This window comes from Aptenodytes patagonicus, chromosome 5, assembly GCF_965638725.1.
Source record: "Aptenodytes patagonicus chromosome 5, bAptPat1.pri.cur, whole genome shotgun sequence".
Taxonomy (NCBI): domain Eukaryota; kingdom Metazoa; phylum Chordata; class Aves; order Sphenisciformes; family Spheniscidae; genus Aptenodytes; species Aptenodytes patagonicus.
Genome location: NC_134953.1, coordinates 18,029,657 through 18,047,309, shown reverse-complemented (window position 1 = coordinate 18,047,309; position 17,653 = coordinate 18,029,657). Strand labels below are relative to the sequence as shown.

General features: G+C 65.7%; 3 protein-coding genes across 3 annotated transcripts; 2 read left to right on the top strand and 1 right to left on the bottom strand.

Moving 5' to 3' along the window:
* Positions 1 to 858: 858 nt before the first annotated feature.
* Positions 859 to 11,015, top strand: SEMA4G (semaphorin 4G). The gene is made up of 18 exons (XM_076338910.1): positions 859 to 988; positions 1,689 to 1,936; positions 2,084 to 2,324; positions 3,524 to 3,672; positions 4,228 to 4,290; positions 4,368 to 4,466; positions 5,668 to 5,761; positions 6,018 to 6,131; positions 6,323 to 6,489; positions 6,639 to 6,808; positions 6,972 to 7,116; positions 7,194 to 7,416; positions 7,502 to 7,617; positions 7,973 to 8,124; positions 8,331 to 8,392; positions 8,490 to 9,766; positions 9,988 to 10,107; positions 10,190 to 11,015. The coding sequence occupies exons 2-16, from the start codon at positions 1,895 to 1,897 to the stop codon at positions 9,341 to 9,343; spliced, it is 2,691 nt and encodes an 896-aa protein (XP_076195025.1). The 5' UTR covers positions 859 to 988; positions 1,689 to 1,894; the 3' UTR covers positions 9,344 to 9,766; positions 9,988 to 10,107; positions 10,190 to 11,015.
* Positions 11,016 to 11,069: 54 nt separating this feature from the next.
* On the bottom strand, positions 11,070 to 12,164 carry MRPL43 (mitochondrial ribosomal protein L43). The gene is made up of 3 exons (XM_076338912.1): positions 12,012 to 12,164; positions 11,448 to 11,554; positions 11,070 to 11,299 (listed from the first exon to the last, which is right to left on the bottom strand). Exons 1-3 carry the CDS (start codon positions 12,140 to 12,142, stop codon positions 11,085 to 11,087), a joined length of 453 nt encoding a protein of 150 aa, XP_076195027.1. The 5' UTR covers positions 12,143 to 12,164; the 3' UTR covers positions 11,070 to 11,084.
* Positions 12,165 to 12,356: 192 nt separating this feature from the next.
* On the top strand, positions 12,357 to 17,627 carry TWNK (twinkle mtDNA helicase). Its single transcript, XM_076338909.1, has 5 exons — positions 12,357 to 13,641; positions 14,157 to 14,397; positions 15,108 to 15,215; positions 15,574 to 15,715; positions 16,389 to 17,627. The coding sequence occupies exons 1-5, from the start codon at positions 12,384 to 12,386 to the stop codon at positions 16,644 to 16,646; spliced, it is 2,007 nt and encodes a 668-aa protein (XP_076195024.1). The 5' UTR covers positions 12,357 to 12,383; the 3' UTR covers positions 16,647 to 17,627.
* The last annotated feature ends 26 nt before the right edge of the window (positions 17,628 to 17,653 follow it).

Below are 17,653 nucleotides of genomic sequence, written 5' to 3'. Positions count from 1 at the left end.
TCCCGGCTCCAATTCCCGTCGTGCCCGGAGCTGGGCAGCAGGCAAAGTTCAGGGCTTGTTTGTTTGGGGGAGATAAGACGAGGATGCCTGGCAGCATGCAGGCAGGTCGCAGGGCTGTTACTCATTTATTAGAAATCGTTGTTTGCCTTGTCATAAGAAGGTTTCTCCTCCCCTCTGCTTTCCCAGCCCAGGTGCATGGCAGCTCTTGTGGCTTGTGGTTCCGGGCTCATGTCCCCATGCAGAGGCCTGGGGAAGGTTCCCTGCAGCTGCCGGGGTGGCCCTGGTCCCACTGGCAGGATGGAGAGGTGTCAGCACAGGGCTGGCCAGAGCGCTGTCAGGTGCTTTGGTGCTCCAGATGTGACCCTGCTGCTTGCATTGCCCAAAAAGCTTGGTGGTTTTGGCTTGTGACAGACATGGTGCCACCAAAGCAACTTGTTTCCCGTGGGCCGCCATGCCCACTCACCCACCTTGCATCGCCCTGCCAGGCCCATCGCTCGTGGGCAGACCCGTGGTCCGGACAGGGCTTGTCCCAGGAACAGGAGTTCCTTGGAGGGAGGATGCTCCCGGTTGCCATCCTCTGCTCCTTGGGAAGCTCAGCCCCCCAGGCAGCACCCTGCCCGCTCCTGGGGTTGAGAGCTGTATGGGTGCTCTGCACTGGGCTGGCGCCTGGGGGGCAGTGAGGCAGGAGGGAGAAGGGGGGGACATCTCCCCTCTGCCCCATTCCCAGGATGCTCCAGGGCAGCGGCCGGTGCAGGCGTGAGGTCTGGGTCTGAGCCCCCCCCGGAAGGAAAGAGCAGTTTAATGCAGGCTCCAGGACTATGGCAGGATCCCACATCCAGCCCCTCGCTTCTCCTTTTCAGCCCCAAAGCCCTTTTCATTTTCGTTTCACTTTGGTTTTACCTTCCGTCTGCTGGAGACCCGGCGAGGTATTTGCTTCAGGGAAACCGTCTGCAGCAAGCGTGTTTGAACAGCTTCTCTACAGGGCCAGGTATTTGGTTTATATATATATATAAAAAAAAACCCTAAGCAAACATACAGGTGCTGGTTGCTTATGGGGAGCTCTCCTGCTCAGAGGTAGACCAGTCGTCTCCTTCCTCCTTAGCGCCTGCAAAATGAACCGGTGGCTTTGCTTGATGCAGCCGGGAGAGGCGGGGGTTTATTTGGGAGGGATCAGATGCATGAAAGCAAGAGCCGAGGTAGATGCTGAGCTTCAAGGCAGCTTGGGATGAAAGAGAAACTGAAATCTCGTGGAAAAACACCGGGGGGGGAAAACTATTCTTGCTTGAAAAGACTTGATGAAGATGCCAAGCGGCTCCTGTATGGGTTTTCCTTCACCCTGCATCACTGCATGCCTGAAGCATCCTTCCCCACGCCTCTGTCCTCGGGAGTCTCGTCGTTTCAGGAGGGGCAGAACTTTGGGGACTAGTATCTTGCATGGCAGGAGATGGCCAGCTGTGCTTTCAGGGAGGAGCAGAGCCCTTGGGCTCCCCAGGAGCCCCCCCGCCACCCATCCTGCCACAGCCGCCCCCGGGAACGGGGCTTGGGGTACCCCAGTGTGCCAAGAGACCTGCAGAGGGGCTTGGCCCCGAGCCCCACTTTCTGCTTTTGGGGGTAAAAGTGCCTGCTTTTTGTGTGTGAAAATGCAATGGGGGATCACCTGGCTCTGCTGAAGTGTATCCTTCGGTCAGGGGGAGCTGCAGGAGGAGATGGCTGGGAGTGAAGGAGGGAGGAGCCCGGAGCAGACCTGGAGGAAAATGAGTCTCCGAGCAACCGAACCAAGTGCTCAGCAAGCGACTGCTGCTGCTGTGATGGAGCAGACGCCGAGCCAGGGGGATGCTGCAGGGGGTCACTCCGCTCAAACTCCCCTCCCTGCCCTGTGCTGCCTGCCGGCTTGATGCCTTGCGCCATGCCTCAGTTTCCCCTTTGGCAAACAAGGGTTTGCTTTTCCCTGAAGCTGTCCTCGGGCTGAGGCCGTGCCCAGTCAAGCGTCCATGCGTGTGCACGGCCGGCTCCTTCCCAAGCCCGCTTGCTCGTGAGGTGCTGGGGACAGCGGGAGCATCTGACTCAGTGCTCTGTGTTTCAGGGGGGTTTGGCGGCCGGCCTCGTCCCGGGGAGCTGGGGAGCCCGTCCCAAGGATCGGCTGTGCCGGCCCGGCGGCAGCGGGCTGGGCGGCTGCCCTCGCCAAAGGAGAGGGAAGATGAGTGGAGGCATGGCCCGCCTCCTGACAGCTCTCTTCATGGCGGTGTCGGCGGCAATGGGCTACCCATCACGGCGGTCTGCCACCGACCTGGATGCCACCCCAAGGACAACGGTCACCTTTGATGGTAAGGGGATGCGGGTCTTGGTGGTGGCGGTGAGGCTTGGGATCTTGCCGGCACCGGGTTTGGTGCATCGTGGCTGCGTCCAGCCTTCACCAGCCCCCCAGAGTGGGGGGCTCAGCATGAGGGGGTGGCTACAGGGGGGCCTCTGGTCCCCTGGGCTCCAGAAATCGGAGCCCGCGTGGCTGTCTGGCCCGGAGTCAATGTGCCCCGTGGGATGGAGCAGAGCAAAGGCATCTCCCCAAAAGCCAGGGGGGGACAAGAACGTGCAGGGAGCCAGCCTTGGCCAGCCCCTGGCCCTGCGCAGCAGCCCTTGGAGGGTGTGCCGAGCTGGGCATCACACACAGGCTGGGCCCAAATAGTCAGCAGGGAGCTTTCTTCCGTGATTTTCTCTAATTACCACTGGGCTCTTGGCCTCCAGCCTCTGTGGTGTCAGCCAGCCCCACAGTGTCATCGTGCCTTGGGCATTCACACGACTTTGTTGACCCCGTTAGTGAAGCCCACCTCAGCGGTCGACGGTGGGAGAGGGTTTCATTTGCAGCTGGGGTGCCCTTTTCTCCCCAGGCAATGCCTCCTTTTGGGGGGGTCATTCTCTCGCCAGCTGCCTCCAGGGTCCCAAGCCCCACGGGACTTTCTCCTCCTGCAGCGGGAGGTTCCAAGCCTGGCTTGGGGTCCCTCTGGCCAGGGCTGAGTCCCACCTCACACTTCTCAGCACCCCAAATTGGATGGTTTCTCTGGCTTGGTGGGCAGGGAGCGCCAGCCTCGCTGCAGAAGCCCTCCCCTTGCACAGCAGTTTTGGTTCAGGTTTTTTGCATCCTTCCTTTTGGGCTGGCTGGGTTCAGTTCAGACCCGGGGTCGCTGCTGGCGTGTTTTTGCTTCCTCCAGCAGTTCCCCAAACAGTGTGGCAGGTCTGTGCTGGGCATGGACATTGCAGCTCCCACCCCTGAGCTGCCGTTTTTATTAGCAGTGAGAAATTTCCCCCGTGAGCCTGAGCCCAATTAGTGCCTTTCGCCTCCTACCAAACCTCCCCTCTTCCTTTTCTCCTGCTGTAACCACTGGCACCCGGAACCATCTGCCTGTTAACCTCAGTGGGTGCCTTCCCACCCGCTCTGGGTGGGAAGACAGCTCCATGCTCTGTCTTTTCCCCGGTGGCTTACGCCGTGCCTGCCCCGGGGTCCTCCCTCAGCCCCCTGTTCCCTTTGCAGAGCTATCGGGCGTCCGGCACTTCAGCATGCGCACCCTCAACTACAGCACCCTGCTGCTGGAGGACGACCGGGGCATCCTCTACGTGGGCGCCAGGGGAGCCATCTTTGCCCTCAACTCCAGTGACGTGGCCGATGGTTCCCACCGCACGGTGAGCCCAGCCTCTGCCCGCCGCTGGCTGGTTGTCTTCTCCTGTCCCGTGCTGCTCGGTCCCTGCCTGAATCGTGGCCACCCTATCCCTGCTCATCCTCCTGCTCGCCATCTCAGGTCTTGCCTGGAGGTGCTGTCCCCAGGTCTGTCCCCCGCTCCCCTGTGGACGCCTGATCCTTCTCCCCAGCCAGGCAGCCTGGGGACAATGGTGGGAAACATCCCCAAGCTCAGAGCTGCCTGCTTCAGGGACACCCTGGCAGGACGAGGGGCAGGGGAAGCGCACCCCTTTGCTCCCCCCGGGAAGGACACCCCAAAATCCTCCAGGCTTCTGTGGGTGCTCTGGGGTTTCTGCCTGCAGGTCGGGGTGTGGGACTGCTCTCGCCCCAGGCTGGGGGGACACGGGCAGGGTGCCGTCTCACGCTCTGAGCAGCCATCCCCTCTCTAAATAAAAGTGAAGAATGTAGCATCTCTGACGGCTCTGGCAGAGCCTGCAGTGACGGGGGGACCACGCAGTGATGGGGGGATCATGCAGTGGCAGTCCCTCTTCCCCTTGCAGATCCACTGGGAAGCCTCCCCGGAGAAGCAGATGGACTGCCTGCAGAAGGGCAAAAACAACAAGGTAGAGCTGGCAGATGGGTGCCGCGGGGGCTGCTGCCGCTTTCCCCGGCTTGTAACGCCTGTCCTCCCCCTCTGCAGACCGAGTGCTTCAACCACGTGCGGTTTCTGCAGAGGCTGAACAGCACCCACCTCTACGCCTGTGGGACCTATGCCTTCCACCCACTCTGCGCCGCCATCGTGAGTACCACGAGGCCCCACGGCTGTCACCTGTCCCCTGCCACCATGTCACCCCGGGGTGGCGCAGCCCCCGTCCTCTCCCACCATCTCCACCCACAGCCCCACTCCCTTTCTGCCCCTGTCCCAGCCCCTCCCCGGCTTGGGGGGGAGGTGAGTGACCCCTAGGCTGGGGTGGGTCGGTTTGGGGACGCAGCCAACGTGACGCAGATGCCCAAAGTCCCCATCCTGGTGCTGAGATTGGACTCTGACCCCATAGTGAGATGACTGGGGGTGGATCGGTGCTGTGGGGGGGACACGTGGGCTCAGCAGCGCCGGCGGGGTGGGACGTGCCAGCACTGGAGCTGGTCCCCAGCCCCTGCTGTTGCAGGGTCCCTTCCCAAAGCAGGGGCTGCAGACTGTGGTGGCCGGTGGCAAGTGTGCCCAGGGAGGGTGACAGTGGCAAGGAGAGTGACAGTGGCAGGGCTGACTCAGCGGCCCCTCCCCAGGGATTTCCCGGGCCAGGTCGGGGGTCCCCGCGTGGCTGTGACTCACGGCAGAGTGGCCGGGGGCAGCCACGTCCCCCAGCAGCAGGACTTTCACCCACGTGCGGTGGCTCCTCGGTGACTCGGCCGCCTTTTGCCCATCTCCCTCCCTGAGCTGGGGGGCAAAGGGGCCTGGGGCCGTGTCCCCGTCGTGGCCAGGGAGCCCCAGAGGGGCTGTGCCCATTCCCATGGCCGTGCTGCCGGTCCGGTTTGGCCATCGCACGCCCTGGGAGTCAGGCGGAGGAGCTGCCGAGCTGGAAGGGCCCCGTCATTATTTGATGCGCTTTGAATTGCAAACCCCAAAGAAAATAACTCCTGCCGTGACGGGGACATCACCCGGGGGGACCCAGCCCAGCTGGGCAGCGTCTGCTGGCCAGGCACAGCCCAGGAACACCGGCTGCGCTGGCCAGCTGCTGCCTGGTGCCCACGCGATGCCAAAGTGGGGTGCCGGGGCTCCCCTTCCCCTTTGAGCCCTCTCCCCGCTCTTGGCTGGGGGCTCTGGCTGTCCGTGTGGTTTCTGACCAGCTGGAGGGCGCCAGGGGGGGTTTGTCTTGCCCGGACAAGGGCACGGCCGTGGGCATCGCTTTGTCCCCACTAGCCGCCTCTGCAGAGAGCCTGGGGCTGGCAGGCAGGGCAGGTCTGTCCCCTCCTGTCTAACCTGGTCCCCTGTCCCCCTCAAGGATGCCGACAGGTTCACGTTGCCGTTCCACTTTGAGGAAGGCAAGGAGAAGTGCCCGTATGACCCTGCCCGTGGCTACACTGGCCTCATCGTGGGTAAGCGGCACCTTTCCCAGGGCTGGCGGGGACATGTGGAATGCCACCGACCCTGGCCCCATCCCCAGCACCCCCACGGGGGTCCTCAGCCAGGTGGGCCTGGCGTGCAGGGGGCCTTAGCAAGCCCCCCCCCAAGCGACAACTTGGTCCTCCTCCTCCTTCTCTGCCTGGGGCATGGGGATGCTGGTGGCTTTTGGGGCTGTCCCTGGGGTGTGAGGCCATGCTGACAGGTGCCTGACCTGCCTGCCCTGCCCAGATGGTGGCTTGTACACGGCCACGCGCTATGAGTTTCGGAGCCTCCCCGACATCCGGAGGAACCTGCACCAGCGGCCGCTAAAGACAGAGGAGTCCCCGCTGCACTGGCTGAACGGTGAGACGTCCCGGTCCCTCCCCAGGACCGGCGCCATGGGACGCCATGCATCACCTCGGGGAGCGTGGAACAGGGGTGGGGGGTGGCCCCGGGGTCTTGTGTGGTTTGCCATGAGAGGAAACCGAGGCAGGGAGGGATCCCCCATCCCGTGGTGGGTCCCCAGTCTCCACCTCTCGCTCCGTGTCCCCCAGATGCCGAGTTCGTGGCCTCCGTGCTGGTCCGGGAGAGCAAGGACAGCCCCGTGGGAGACGATGACAAAATCTACTACTTCTTCATGGAGCGGGCGGGTGAGGAGACCACGTCCTTCTTTGACAAGAGCCAGGTGACCCAAGTGGCCCGGGTGGCCCGTGTCTGCAAGGTAGGCATGTCCCCAGCCACAGGGAGCCAAGCACTGCTCCTCCCAGTGCAGGGGCTGCGTGCCTGCACCTTGGGGGAAACTGAGGCACAGGCAGAGGGGGACATACGCCCCCACCAGCTTGTGCAGAAATGCTCCCTGCACCCTCCCAGAGCGACGTGGGGGGGAAGAAGATCCTGCAGCGCAAGTGGACATCCTTCATGAAGGCGCGCCTGGTCTGCTACATCCCCTACTACGAGGTGCTGCGCAGCGTCTGCAGCCTGGACGGGGGCAGCTGGGCCAGCACCGTCTTCTACGCTGCCTTCACCCTCTCGGCGCAGTGGTGAGAAGGGCAGCGGCTGAAACAGCTGGGGCTAAAAGTCTGCGGCGCAGGGGGGACCAGAGATGCTCGAGGGGATGCACAGGCGGGCGCTGAGCACCTGGGGGTGCGTCGGTGGGGAGCACCCATGTGTCTGCCTGGGCTCAGGTGGGGTTCTGCCCGCCAGGAGGACCATGGAGGCCTCAGCCGTGTGCCGCTACAGCATCTCGGCGGTGCAGCGCGCCTTCGAGGGCCCCTACATGGAGTACCAGGACTCGGCTCGCAAGTGGTCCCGCTACGACGGTGCGGTGCCCGAGCCCCGGCCTGGCTCCGTGAGTGCCCGGGGGTGCGGAGCAGGGGGGGCATGGGGTGGCCGCATCCCCCCCTGACCCCCGTCTCCCCTGGGCAGTGCATCACGGACCACTCCCGCAGGAAGGGCTACAACTCCTCGCAGGACCTGCCCAACAGTGTCCTGGACTTCGTCAAGTTGCACCCACTCATGTTCGAGGAGGTGAAGCCGGCTGGCGGGGAGCCACTGCTGGTGAAGAAGAGCGTGGCGTACAGCCGGCTGGCTGTGGACAGGGTGCGGGCCCTCAACGGCCGCTCCTACGATGTGCTCTTCATGGGGACAGGTGAGCACGGGATGAGTTTGCCGGGTCTCTGCTGGGCAGGGGGCACCGCCCACATTCCCTCCTGACACCCTGCTCTGCTCTCCAGGGGATGGCTGGATCCACAAGGCCGTGGTGGTGGGCTCTGGCATCCACATCGTGGAGGAGGTGCAGGTGTTCAGGGACCCCCAGCCCGTGGAGAGCCTGGTGATCTCCCATGCCCAGGTGAGGGGTGGAAGAAGTCGGGGGACATCACACATGGGGCACGTTTGTGCTGCAAAGCTGCCATTAGGCTGTTTGGGGGACCGGGAGGACATGACTACTGGGTCACCCCAGCTCAGGATACGCGGCAGAGCCCAGTGGGGCAGCCTGGGGAAATGGACCAGCCTGGACCCCACCTCCTTGCCAGGTGCCAGCTGTGGCCATCGGCACTGACTGGAGCTGGGGGTCCTTCCCCGTGCACCCCACTAAGGGAGAGCTGTGCTGTGGGGCTGGGGGGGGATCTCTGGGCTCCATGGGGCACCCCATAGCCCAGCCACACCGTACCAGGGCAGTGCTGAGCCAGCCCTTTCCCCCCCAGAGGAGCCTGTATGTGGGGGCAGCCAGCGGGATCCTGCAGGTGCCCCTGGCCTCCTGCGCCAGGTACGCCTCCTGCTACGACTGCATCCTCGCCCGGGACCCCTACTGCGCCTGGGACGGCAGGGCCTGCCGTGCCACCGCCACCGCCGACAGGTAGGGACGGGCTGCCTGTCCCCAGTGGGGTCCCCACGAGCCTTCCACCCGGCCCATCCCATGCTGTTGCACATCACCCCGTGGCACAGTCACCCCAGTGCCACCCCCAAGGGTCTGGCATCTGGCGGCCGGTCTCCCGGTGGCCGTGACCCCGTAAGGCTGGGCTCAGCTGGGGCTGTATGGCTGAAGCCCCCCATGTCTTGCAGCACGGGGCTGGTGCAGGACATTCAGAGCGGCAACGAGGGATGCCGGAGCAGCTCCGGGCGGGGTGAGTCTGCGCCGCCCCTTGGGACTGCAGGGGATGCCGGCGTCCGGTGTCCCTTAGGGTGGCCAGGACGGGTGCGAGGCGGTGCATGTCTCCGCAGGCTCCCTGCCGTGGAAGAACCGGACGGTGCTGCAGGGGGACGACGTGCTGCTGCCCTGCGACCAGCGCTCCAACCTGGCACGAGCCGTCTGGCTGGTGAACGGCAGCGAGGCGCCAGGCGCAGGGCAGGACCGGCTGCGCGTGGGGGTGGACGGGCTGCTGGTGACGGACACGCTGCCCCAGCACAGCGGCGAGTACCGCTGCTACGGGGAGGAGCGGGATCTCCGGACGCTGCTGGCCGCCTACAGCCTCACTGTGCTGCCCGAGCTGCCCCGGGGCCACACGGCCGCCCCCCGGCCCCACGCTGCCAGCCAGGCGGCTGGCGACATGAAGGTGGCTTACATCTCCACCATCGTCGCCTTGGTGGTGCTGTGCACCGTGCTCAGCACCGTCCTCCTCTACGTGTCCTGCCTGGAGAAGCGCAAGGGCAAGTACGTCCTGGGGGAGGCGCGGCCAGCCAGCGTGGAGCTGCAGACTGTCTCGGCCAACTGCCTGCGCAAGGGCCGCCAGGAGGAGGAGGAGGAGGAGGAAGAGCTCGCCTACCCCGACGGCTGCCTGCGGATCATCCCCGGCGAGGCGCCCACGGCTGCCACCTCCCCGGTCAAGGAGCTGCCGGCTGCCGTGCCCCCGCTGCCGCCGCCACCCCCGCTGCCAGCCGAGCTCACCAACGGCATGGGGGCTCTGCCCAACGTCCTCCGCAAGATGAACGGCAACAGCTACATGCTGCTGCAGCAGCAGGAGGAGCCGCTGGCCTCGCCGCTCTACAGCGCGTCCTTCACTGAGGAGCTCAGCAAGATCCTGGAGAAGCGGAAACACACGCAGCTGGTGGAGAAGCTGGACGAGAGCTCCGTGTAGGGGCCGGGGGGGGCGTCCTGCCAGCGGGACCCTCCTCCCCTCCGGCCCCTTCTCCCACCCCCTGCCAGCAGTGTTACAAGACTCAGGCGAAACTACCTCCTGGACGGCAGAGCCGGGCCGGGCCCGGGCTTGGCCGTTCCTTTGGCTTTTCACTCACTTTTCAGACTCGCTGTACAGAAAAAAAGAAAAGAAAAAGAATCTATTTAAATTTGGGAGCTCTATTTATGTATAAAAACCCACTGACGGCGGCCACGAGCTGGAGGCAGGAGCTGGCGCCTGGCTGAAGGTGGACACCGGGGGGAGGGAGAGTTTCTGTCTGTCCGTCCGGCCAGGCGTGAGAGAGAGATGCTGTTGTGGACGTGTGGACTCGGCCTGCCCCACTGGGCATCCCTCGGCGCATGGGAGCCAGATGGCTGCTGAGAGGTGGGTGAGGAGCAGGGAGGGGGGCTGGGGGCTGCCGCGCGGTGCCTGCGCCTCTCGCAGGGTGCGGATTCCCTTCCTGGCGCGGGGCCGGGGGTATATTTCCCCCAGCTGCCTGCTTGCAGGCAGGAGAGGGGCCGTGGACGCATCTCGTGTTACTGGGGGGGGTGGTGGCCTCGGTGGCTGCCAGCCCCTGCCCGCTCTCCCACGTCTGCCCCCCCCAGGGTTTCCTCTCTGGGAGAGGACGGTTCGGCGAGGGACAGAGCCAGGGCAAGGAGCCCACGTCCCCGAACGCCCCGGAGCAGCTGGTGGAGCGGCGCGTGCCCTCTGCGAGGAGGCCCCAGGTGAAATACAGGGCTGGGTGCCCTGGGGAGGTGGCACCCCCGGGGCCTCCGACCCTGACAGGGCTCTGCCCCTTCTCCCCAGGGCGCTGCAGGGGAACAGCAGGATGCGGCAGCAGGCAGCAAGATGGCACTGGCAGCAGGACCACCAGCCACCGCCGTGCCCTGCAGCGTGGCAAGGGACCAGCGCAGCACCCGCACGCCCCAACGTCCGCAGTGCCCCTCGGCCCTGGGAACCAGGTGTTTCTGCCCTCCTGTGTGGTGCCGTCAGAGAACTGGGGTTCAGGCGCAGCCCCATCTCCCGTGGGACAACACGTGGGAAGGGAAACGTCCTCGCACAGCGAGGAGGAGCCCTGGGCAAGGGCCTGCCTCCCTCTGGGGCCTCCTGCTCTTCATGGCACTTTCCAGGGGCAGCCACCATCCTGGGGGGATGCAGATCCCCCCAACTACCTCTGCTCCTGCCGCCGCCTGGGGGAACCCGAGGGACTGGGGTGACAGGAGCGTCTCACACCCTGGGGACAGGGAGGTGACACCAGAGGAGCCGGGGAGGGACAGACTTGCTGGGGGGTATGTCCTCCCCTCTGTGTTCCTTGCTGGCACCTCCAGGATCAGGACATCGCCCGGAGCTTAGCCCTGCAGGGGGGGCAGGAGGGGGGGGGCAGCCCCAGGGGTCCATAACGGACTGGAGCCCAGGCCCTCCTGCCCCAGAAGAGCGAGGCTTAGTGGGGAAGAGGCAAGGGCCGGACGCCCGGGCTCTCCCATCCTGCCCCCACCCTTGTTTTTGCTGCAAGGGGGGGATGAGCCACCCCCAAGCACACCCCTCCCCCAAGGAGGGGCATCGTCCTCCGTGTCTGGTGCCCCTCGGGCACAGCCCCCCGTGCCCCCCGGCAATAAACGCGGCTCTGTCTGGACGTGGCGTGGCGGCATCTCTCTGCGGGCGGCGGGAGGAGAGGCGGACGCGGAGGCGCGGGGCGGAGGCTTTATTGGGGCTGCAGGCGCGGGCCCTGGATGGTGAGGGCGGAGGGTTTGTTGGTGAGGGGGTGCCACTGGCCCTGGACGCTGGGGTTGTCGGTGTGGAAGGGCTTGCGGATGCGGACGATGTCCAGGCCGGACTGGCCGGCCAGCCTGGTGGCCAGCTGCGCGATCTCCTCGCTCGTCTTGCTGGCGATGAGCTCCTCCCGCACCGTCCCGTTCACTGCGGCAGAGCGGGGCGGGGGTGTGGGGTGTGTCAGGCCGGGCCCCCTCCCAACCGGCCTGGGCAGAGGCAGCACGGAGCCAGGGCAGGTCGGGGAGGGCCCCCGTCCCCCAAACCTCCCGTGTCCCCCCCCCCCGACTCAACTCACAGTACTCGGCCAGCAGCAGCGGGGCCCGGCCGGAGCGGGGGCTGACGTAGAGGACGACATCGGGGTGCCGCCGGGCAAAGTCCAGCGCCGCCTCCTCCACGAACTGCCTGCGGGGGGGCGGGGGGCGTCAGCCCCAGCGGGGTCAGAGGGCGGAGGTCACTGTAGCCCCCGCCCCAGGGCAAAGGTCATGGGTGGGGCCACCCCCGCCCCAGCGCCCTGCCCACGGGAGGGGTCGCAGTGCAGAGGTCGGGGGCGTGCCACCTGCAGGTCAGAGGTCATCACCCAGCCCGGCCCCACGCCGGGGGGGTGGGAGGTCAGGGGTCAGCAGTGCCACCTTCTAGCCCCGCCCCGATCGTGTAAGAGGTCGGGGGTCGCAGCCCCTCCCCCGCCCCCCCCCCCCCGCTGCGGGTCAGAGGTCAGCAGCACCTTCCCTATCCAGACGGGTCAGAGGTCACCACGGCCTCTCGTCAGCCCCTCCCCCACCGGGTCAGAGGTCACCGGGCCGCTCCCCCCCCCTCCATCCCGGGGGGTCGGCGGCAGCGGGCGGTGCGCCTCCGGCGGTACCTGGCGCCGCGGGCGTCGGCCGCGGTAGGGCTGAAGAGGAGCTGGAGGCGCTGGAGCTGCCGCACGTAGCGGCCCACGCCGTTGTGCAGGACGGCCGCCAGGAACCGGCTGGGCGACCCGCGGCCCGTCATGGCGCCGCCCTCGCCCGGAACCGGAACCGGAACCGCGCGGGGAGGGGAGAACATCTGCTTCCGGCCCCGCCCGGAAGCGACGCGCTGAGCGCGGCGGCGGGGTCAGGCAATGGCGGCGTCCGTGGGGCTCCACGTGCGGGGGGCGGCCTGAGCGGCGCCGGGCCGCGGGGCCGGGGGGGCCGGGGGCCGCCGATGCCGATGCGGATCGGCAGCGGCGCGGGCGGAGGCGGGCGCGGGCAGGATGGCGGTGGTGCCCCTGCGGCCCTGCAGAGCCGCCGGCCGCCTCCTGCCGCTGCTGTGCGGGGGGGCGAGGAGCAAGGGGGCCTCCCTGAGCCCCGGGGCGCCGGGCCGCCTCACCCAGCGGCGCTACAAGAAGGACGTGCTGCCCTCCCCCGAGGGGCCCGTGCCCTCCGTCTCCATCACTGAGATCCGGCAGTACCTGCGGGCCCAGGGCATCCCCTTCCACGACGGGTACAGCTGCCTGCACACCCCCAGCCTCTTCACCAACAGCCGGGAGGACCAGCCGCTGCCGCCGGCCGCCAGCGCCCCTTACACGCTTTTCATTGACAAGACGACGGGCAGCTTTCTGTGCACGGCCACCCTGGCCGAGGGCACCTGGCAGGACTTCCAGGCCAACGTGGAGCTGCGGCACCGCGGCGTTCCCGCCCCCAGCTCGGAGGAGCCGGAGGAGGACACGCGACGGGCTCGCGAGGATGCCCGCTGCATCTGGGACCGGGCGCTGCCGCTCTGGGAGCTGCTGGACGAGGATGAGACCAGCAAGACCAAGGCCATGTTCGGTATCTCCCTGGTGACGGACGCCACGCTGAAACGCTTCGGGGTGCGTTACCTGAGGGCTGCCAAGTCCCTAGTCTTTCCCTGGTTCAGCCCCCGCGATGCAACCCTGAAGGGCCTGAAGCTCGTGAGGGTGGAGAAGAAGGGGGATGCGATCGCTTACGTGGAAGAGACTTTACCCCGCTTCGATTCCTATCGCAATCTCTTTGGGCTGCCCCTGGTCGGCCGCCGAGACACAGAGCTGGTCTTAACTGGGTGGGAGCTGGACGCCCTGGCCCTGCACCAAGCTACAGGGGTGGCCAGCCTGGCCCTGCCGCGGGGGGCCACCTGCCTGCCCCCCGCCCTCCTCCCCTACCTGGAGCAGTTCAAGCGCATCACACTGTGGCTGGGTGAGGACCTGCGCTCCTGGGAAGCCGCCAAGCTCTTTGCCCGCAAGCTGAGCCTCAAGCGCTGCTCCCTGGTGCGCCCCGGTGACCTGCAGCCCCGGCCCTTGGAGGCTCTGAACCAGGGCCTGAACCTCACCAAGATCTTGCGTGCAGCCCTGCCCGCCAGCCACAAATCCATCGTCTCCTTCCGGCAGCTGCGTGAGGAGGTGTTCGGGGAGCTGGTCAACACCGAGCAGGTGGCCGGCGTCAAGTGGGCGCGCTTCCCCGAGCTCAACAAGCTCCTCAAAGGGCACCGCAGAGGGGAGCTCACCGTCTTCACAGGTGATGGGCAGACGGCTGGTGGATGGAGGGAGCAGAGGGCTCTTTGGTGGCTTCAGCCTCCTGAGGGTGATGCCTCACGAGTCTTCCCGGTTCCTTTCTGCTCATGGCTTTGGCTGAGCCTGTCGTGGTGGTGCGTGAGAGGCTGGGGCATTCCTGGGTGTGGTGGGGCCAGACGCGCCAGTGTGAGGATGGGCTCCGTGCCTGGGGCGGCACAGGGGCTCCCTTCCCCCTGCTCCCATGCGCTGCCTCCTGTCTGAGCCCTCTCTGTGCCTCCCCGCTGGCTGCCCAGCCCTTCCCTGCACCCCGCAGGGACCCGCTGGCTGCTGGAGATGACACGTGTGTGCCCGGACACGCAGCCTGGCGCGAGACACTGCTTGTTTATGGTGGGAGTGCTGCGGATGGGCCACTCTTAGTCCGCTCCCTGGCACTTCCACCTCTAAACAACGCCTGGTGCGCTCAGGACAGGTCAGATCTTCTCCCCCTGCTAATTCCTCCCGTCGTTGTCCTTGCGCCAGGCCCGACGGGCAGCGGGAAGACGACCTTTATCAGCGAGTACGCGCTGGACCTGTGCATGCAGGGGGTGTGCACGCTGTGGGGCAGCTTCGAGATCAACAACGTCCGCCTGGCCAAGATCATGTTGACGCAGTTTGCCGCCCAGCGCCTGGAGGACCAGCTGGAGCTGTACGACGAGTGGGCCGACCGCTTCGAGGACCTCCCGCTCTACTTCATGACCTTCCATGGCCAGCAGAACATCAAGTATGGAGCCACACCTTCATCCCCGGTGGCGTTTGCCCCTCATGGCATGTGCTGTGGGGCCCTGGGGAGCTGGGGCTCTTCTCCCGCAGTGGGTCGTGGATTTGAGGCTGGCAGGAGGCATGTTGGGGCTGGTCAGGTCCTGGGATTGGCACATGGGGACTGCGTGGCTCAGCTGGCCGCATCCCTGCTGTTGTGAGGACTGTGACAACCTCCTTCTGGGGTGGGGATGAAGGGAGGGGACCTGTCCCTGTGCTAGGTGGCTGCTCTAAAACCAGCCTCTGCCCCTGGCAGGATGTGTCCCCTCACACCCAGCTCACCTGGCAGCGCTGCTGTTTGCTGAGGACGGAGGACAGGCACCTCCAGCTCCTTTTATTCACCAGGCACTGTGGCACCTGCACGCATCCCCACGCGCCCTGAGGGTCCCCGTGGGCTGGGAGGATCGCGGGACGGTGGGCAGGGACTGTGTGGGCAGCAGCTGGGTCCTGATCCAGCTGCCCTTACCTGGGGGATGGGGTTGCTCCCATCCTGCGACGGAGGAGATGTGGAGGTGGGACGTGCCTAGGGCCTGGTGGTCAGCTGGCCGTCGGCACCAGCCTGGTGCCTCCCCGCTCTGCCTCTCCCCGTCCCTGTGCCTGGCTTAGCATCCCCATCCTCACCTCTGCTTGTTCCTGTGGCTGATCCTGGCTAATCCCGTTCTCCCCCCGGCCCAGGACGGTGATTGACACCATGCAGCACGCCGTCTACATGTATGACATCACCCATGTGGTCGTCGACAACCTCCAGTTCATGATGGGACACGAGCACCTCTCTGTGGACAGGTAGCCCTTCTCCAAGCCGCCCCCTCCTTCCTCCGCCACCCTCGTCACCGGAGTTGGCCCTGTTGGGTGTCACGGCAGGGGCTGGGGACCCGCATAGGGTGTCGCCTTTAGTCCTGTCTGGCAGCCCTGTTTCGTTGAAGGGCGATCACTGCCCTGGGGAGGAAGAGGTGGGAAAGGGTGAGACGGTTCCTGCGATCCCTGTCGCGCCCCATCCCTTCGCCCATGTGGGCCCGGCAGCCCCACGGAGTGTAAGCCCGGACCCCGCGGTGCTTCCTGCTGTGGGACTGAACCTGGCAGCACCTTGCTGCCCCGCCCTGAGCAGTGCCAGCTCCTGACCCCGTTCTCACTGCCACGGCAGGCTTGCCGCCCAGGACTACATTGTTGGTGCCTTCCGCAAGTTCGCCACGGACAACACCTGCCACATCACACTGGTCATCCATCCCCGCAAGGAGGATGACGAGAAGGAGCTGCAGACGGCCTCCATCTTCGGCTCCGCCAAGGTGAGCTGGGCCGGGGTGGCCCTTCCTGTCCCTCGGGCACAGCGTGTTCTTGGGAAGGGGCTGGGATACGTTGGGCAGCTGTCCACAGCTCCCACCAGCACCCTGAGTCATTGCTGGGGACCTGAAAGGCGCTGTGAGGGGCAGGATGCCCCCAGGACTCCTGTCACCTGCTGAAGATGTGCGGAGTCCCGATTTGGCCAGGCCTTGGTAGGGATATGCAGACAGGGAGCAAAGCCTTTGCCAGCTAAAGCTCTGTTAGGACTTTAGGTGCAGTTAAGTAATGCTCGTTGACTGAGTGGGATGTAGTATGAGATAATTAAAGAAGGAGCCAGGGAGGGTGCAGGGATGGGCTCTCTGAGCGCTCCAGTCTCTGCTGTGATGCTGAATGACCCTGCAGTGGTGGGCAGGAGGTGATCTGTGAGTGTGCACAGCCCTCCCGTGTTTCCCCAGGGCGTGCTGTGGCTTCGGCTCAAGCCTATCTGCCCGGCGGGTCGCTGGGATCCTCCGGGGGAAGACAAGGGGTTGGTGTTGTGAAGGTGCTGGAGTTGCCGTGGCCTGGGATGCCCTGTAACAGGGCTTGAAGGAGCCGGGCAGGCAGCCCGTGAGCACCTCTGAGCCCTGTGACTCTGGCTGCCTCCCCGGCACCCTCCTGGAGATGTTTTCCTCTCCCCAGGCCAGCCAGGAGGCTGACAACGTCCTCATCCTGCAGGACCGTAAGCTGGTGACAGGGCCAGGGAAGCGCTACCTGCAGGTGTCCAAGAACCGCTTCGACGGGGACGTGGGTGTCTTCCCCCTGGAGTTCAGCAAGGCCTCTCTCACCTTCTCATCCTCTGGCAAAAGCAAGGTCAGGCTGAAGAAGATGAAGGAGGAGAAGGCGCTTTTAGCCAAGAAAGCTCCAGAGGGAAGCTCGGGATCCTCCAAGAAGCCGTGAGCCTCGCAGGTCTCTTCTTTTGTCCATCAGGAGGGACAGGGACTGGTGCTGGGAGCAGGGGGCTGGGGTACACCAGCCCCTCTCCCCTGGGAGCAGCAGCCATGCACCACTGTGGCCCTTTCTCCTCCCGCAAGAACAAGCCTCTTGGCCGCCAGCATGGTGTCTCTGAGACGTGGGGCCACCGTGAGAGGAGGAGTGGGGTCGTCCCAGAGAAGAGCGGCCAGGGGAGGGTGCTTTGGCAAACGCTGGCCGCTCTGTGCTGGGAGCGCGGGGCGGGGGAGCGGAGTCAGCGTGGGCTGGGTGATGGGGGCAGTGACCTGCAGCCCCGGGACTTGGGGATCTCTGGACCTGGGGCAGGTTGTTAAATTGTGGCTAAAATGGAGCCGAAATCCCGGGCTGTCACTGGTAGGAAGGACCGTGCAGGGGGACTGTGCAGAGGGACACGTGGAGGGAACCCCCCCGTCATGGGTGGGGGTCTCTGGGCTCGATCCTGGCTGGGATGGAGCCAGCGAGGGGAAGGTGGCGGAGGGAAGTGTAGGAGATTGTGGATGGCTCTTCCCCCAGAGCTGTGCACTCTCTGTGGGACAGGGCGGGAGGGTGGGAGCTGGACCCCCGTGGCATCACTGCTCGCGGCGGGTTGAAGGCAGCGCTGGCATCGTCCTGCGCCGGCGGGTGCCACGTGGTGCTCGCTGGCTTTGCCCGCTTCGCTAACACCTGACCCAGCCCCCTTTGCTCAGGGTCTCCTGCGGCCCTTTTCTCCAGGTGCCATCACCAGCAGTAAAACCTCGGGGGGAGCAGCCCTGCCTTGCTCTGCTGGGCTGGGGGGGCGGCCACCCCCATGCCCTCTGGGCTGCGGGTAGCAAATACTGTGACCTGGCCAGTCCTCGCCGTGGTAGGACGAGTCCACGGCCAGATCTTGGTCCAATCCCTTTGGTATTTTTTTCCCTTCCTAGTTTTATTAAAGCATAAATGTGAGTGCCGTTTCTGTGCTGCTGTCCCTGTGACCG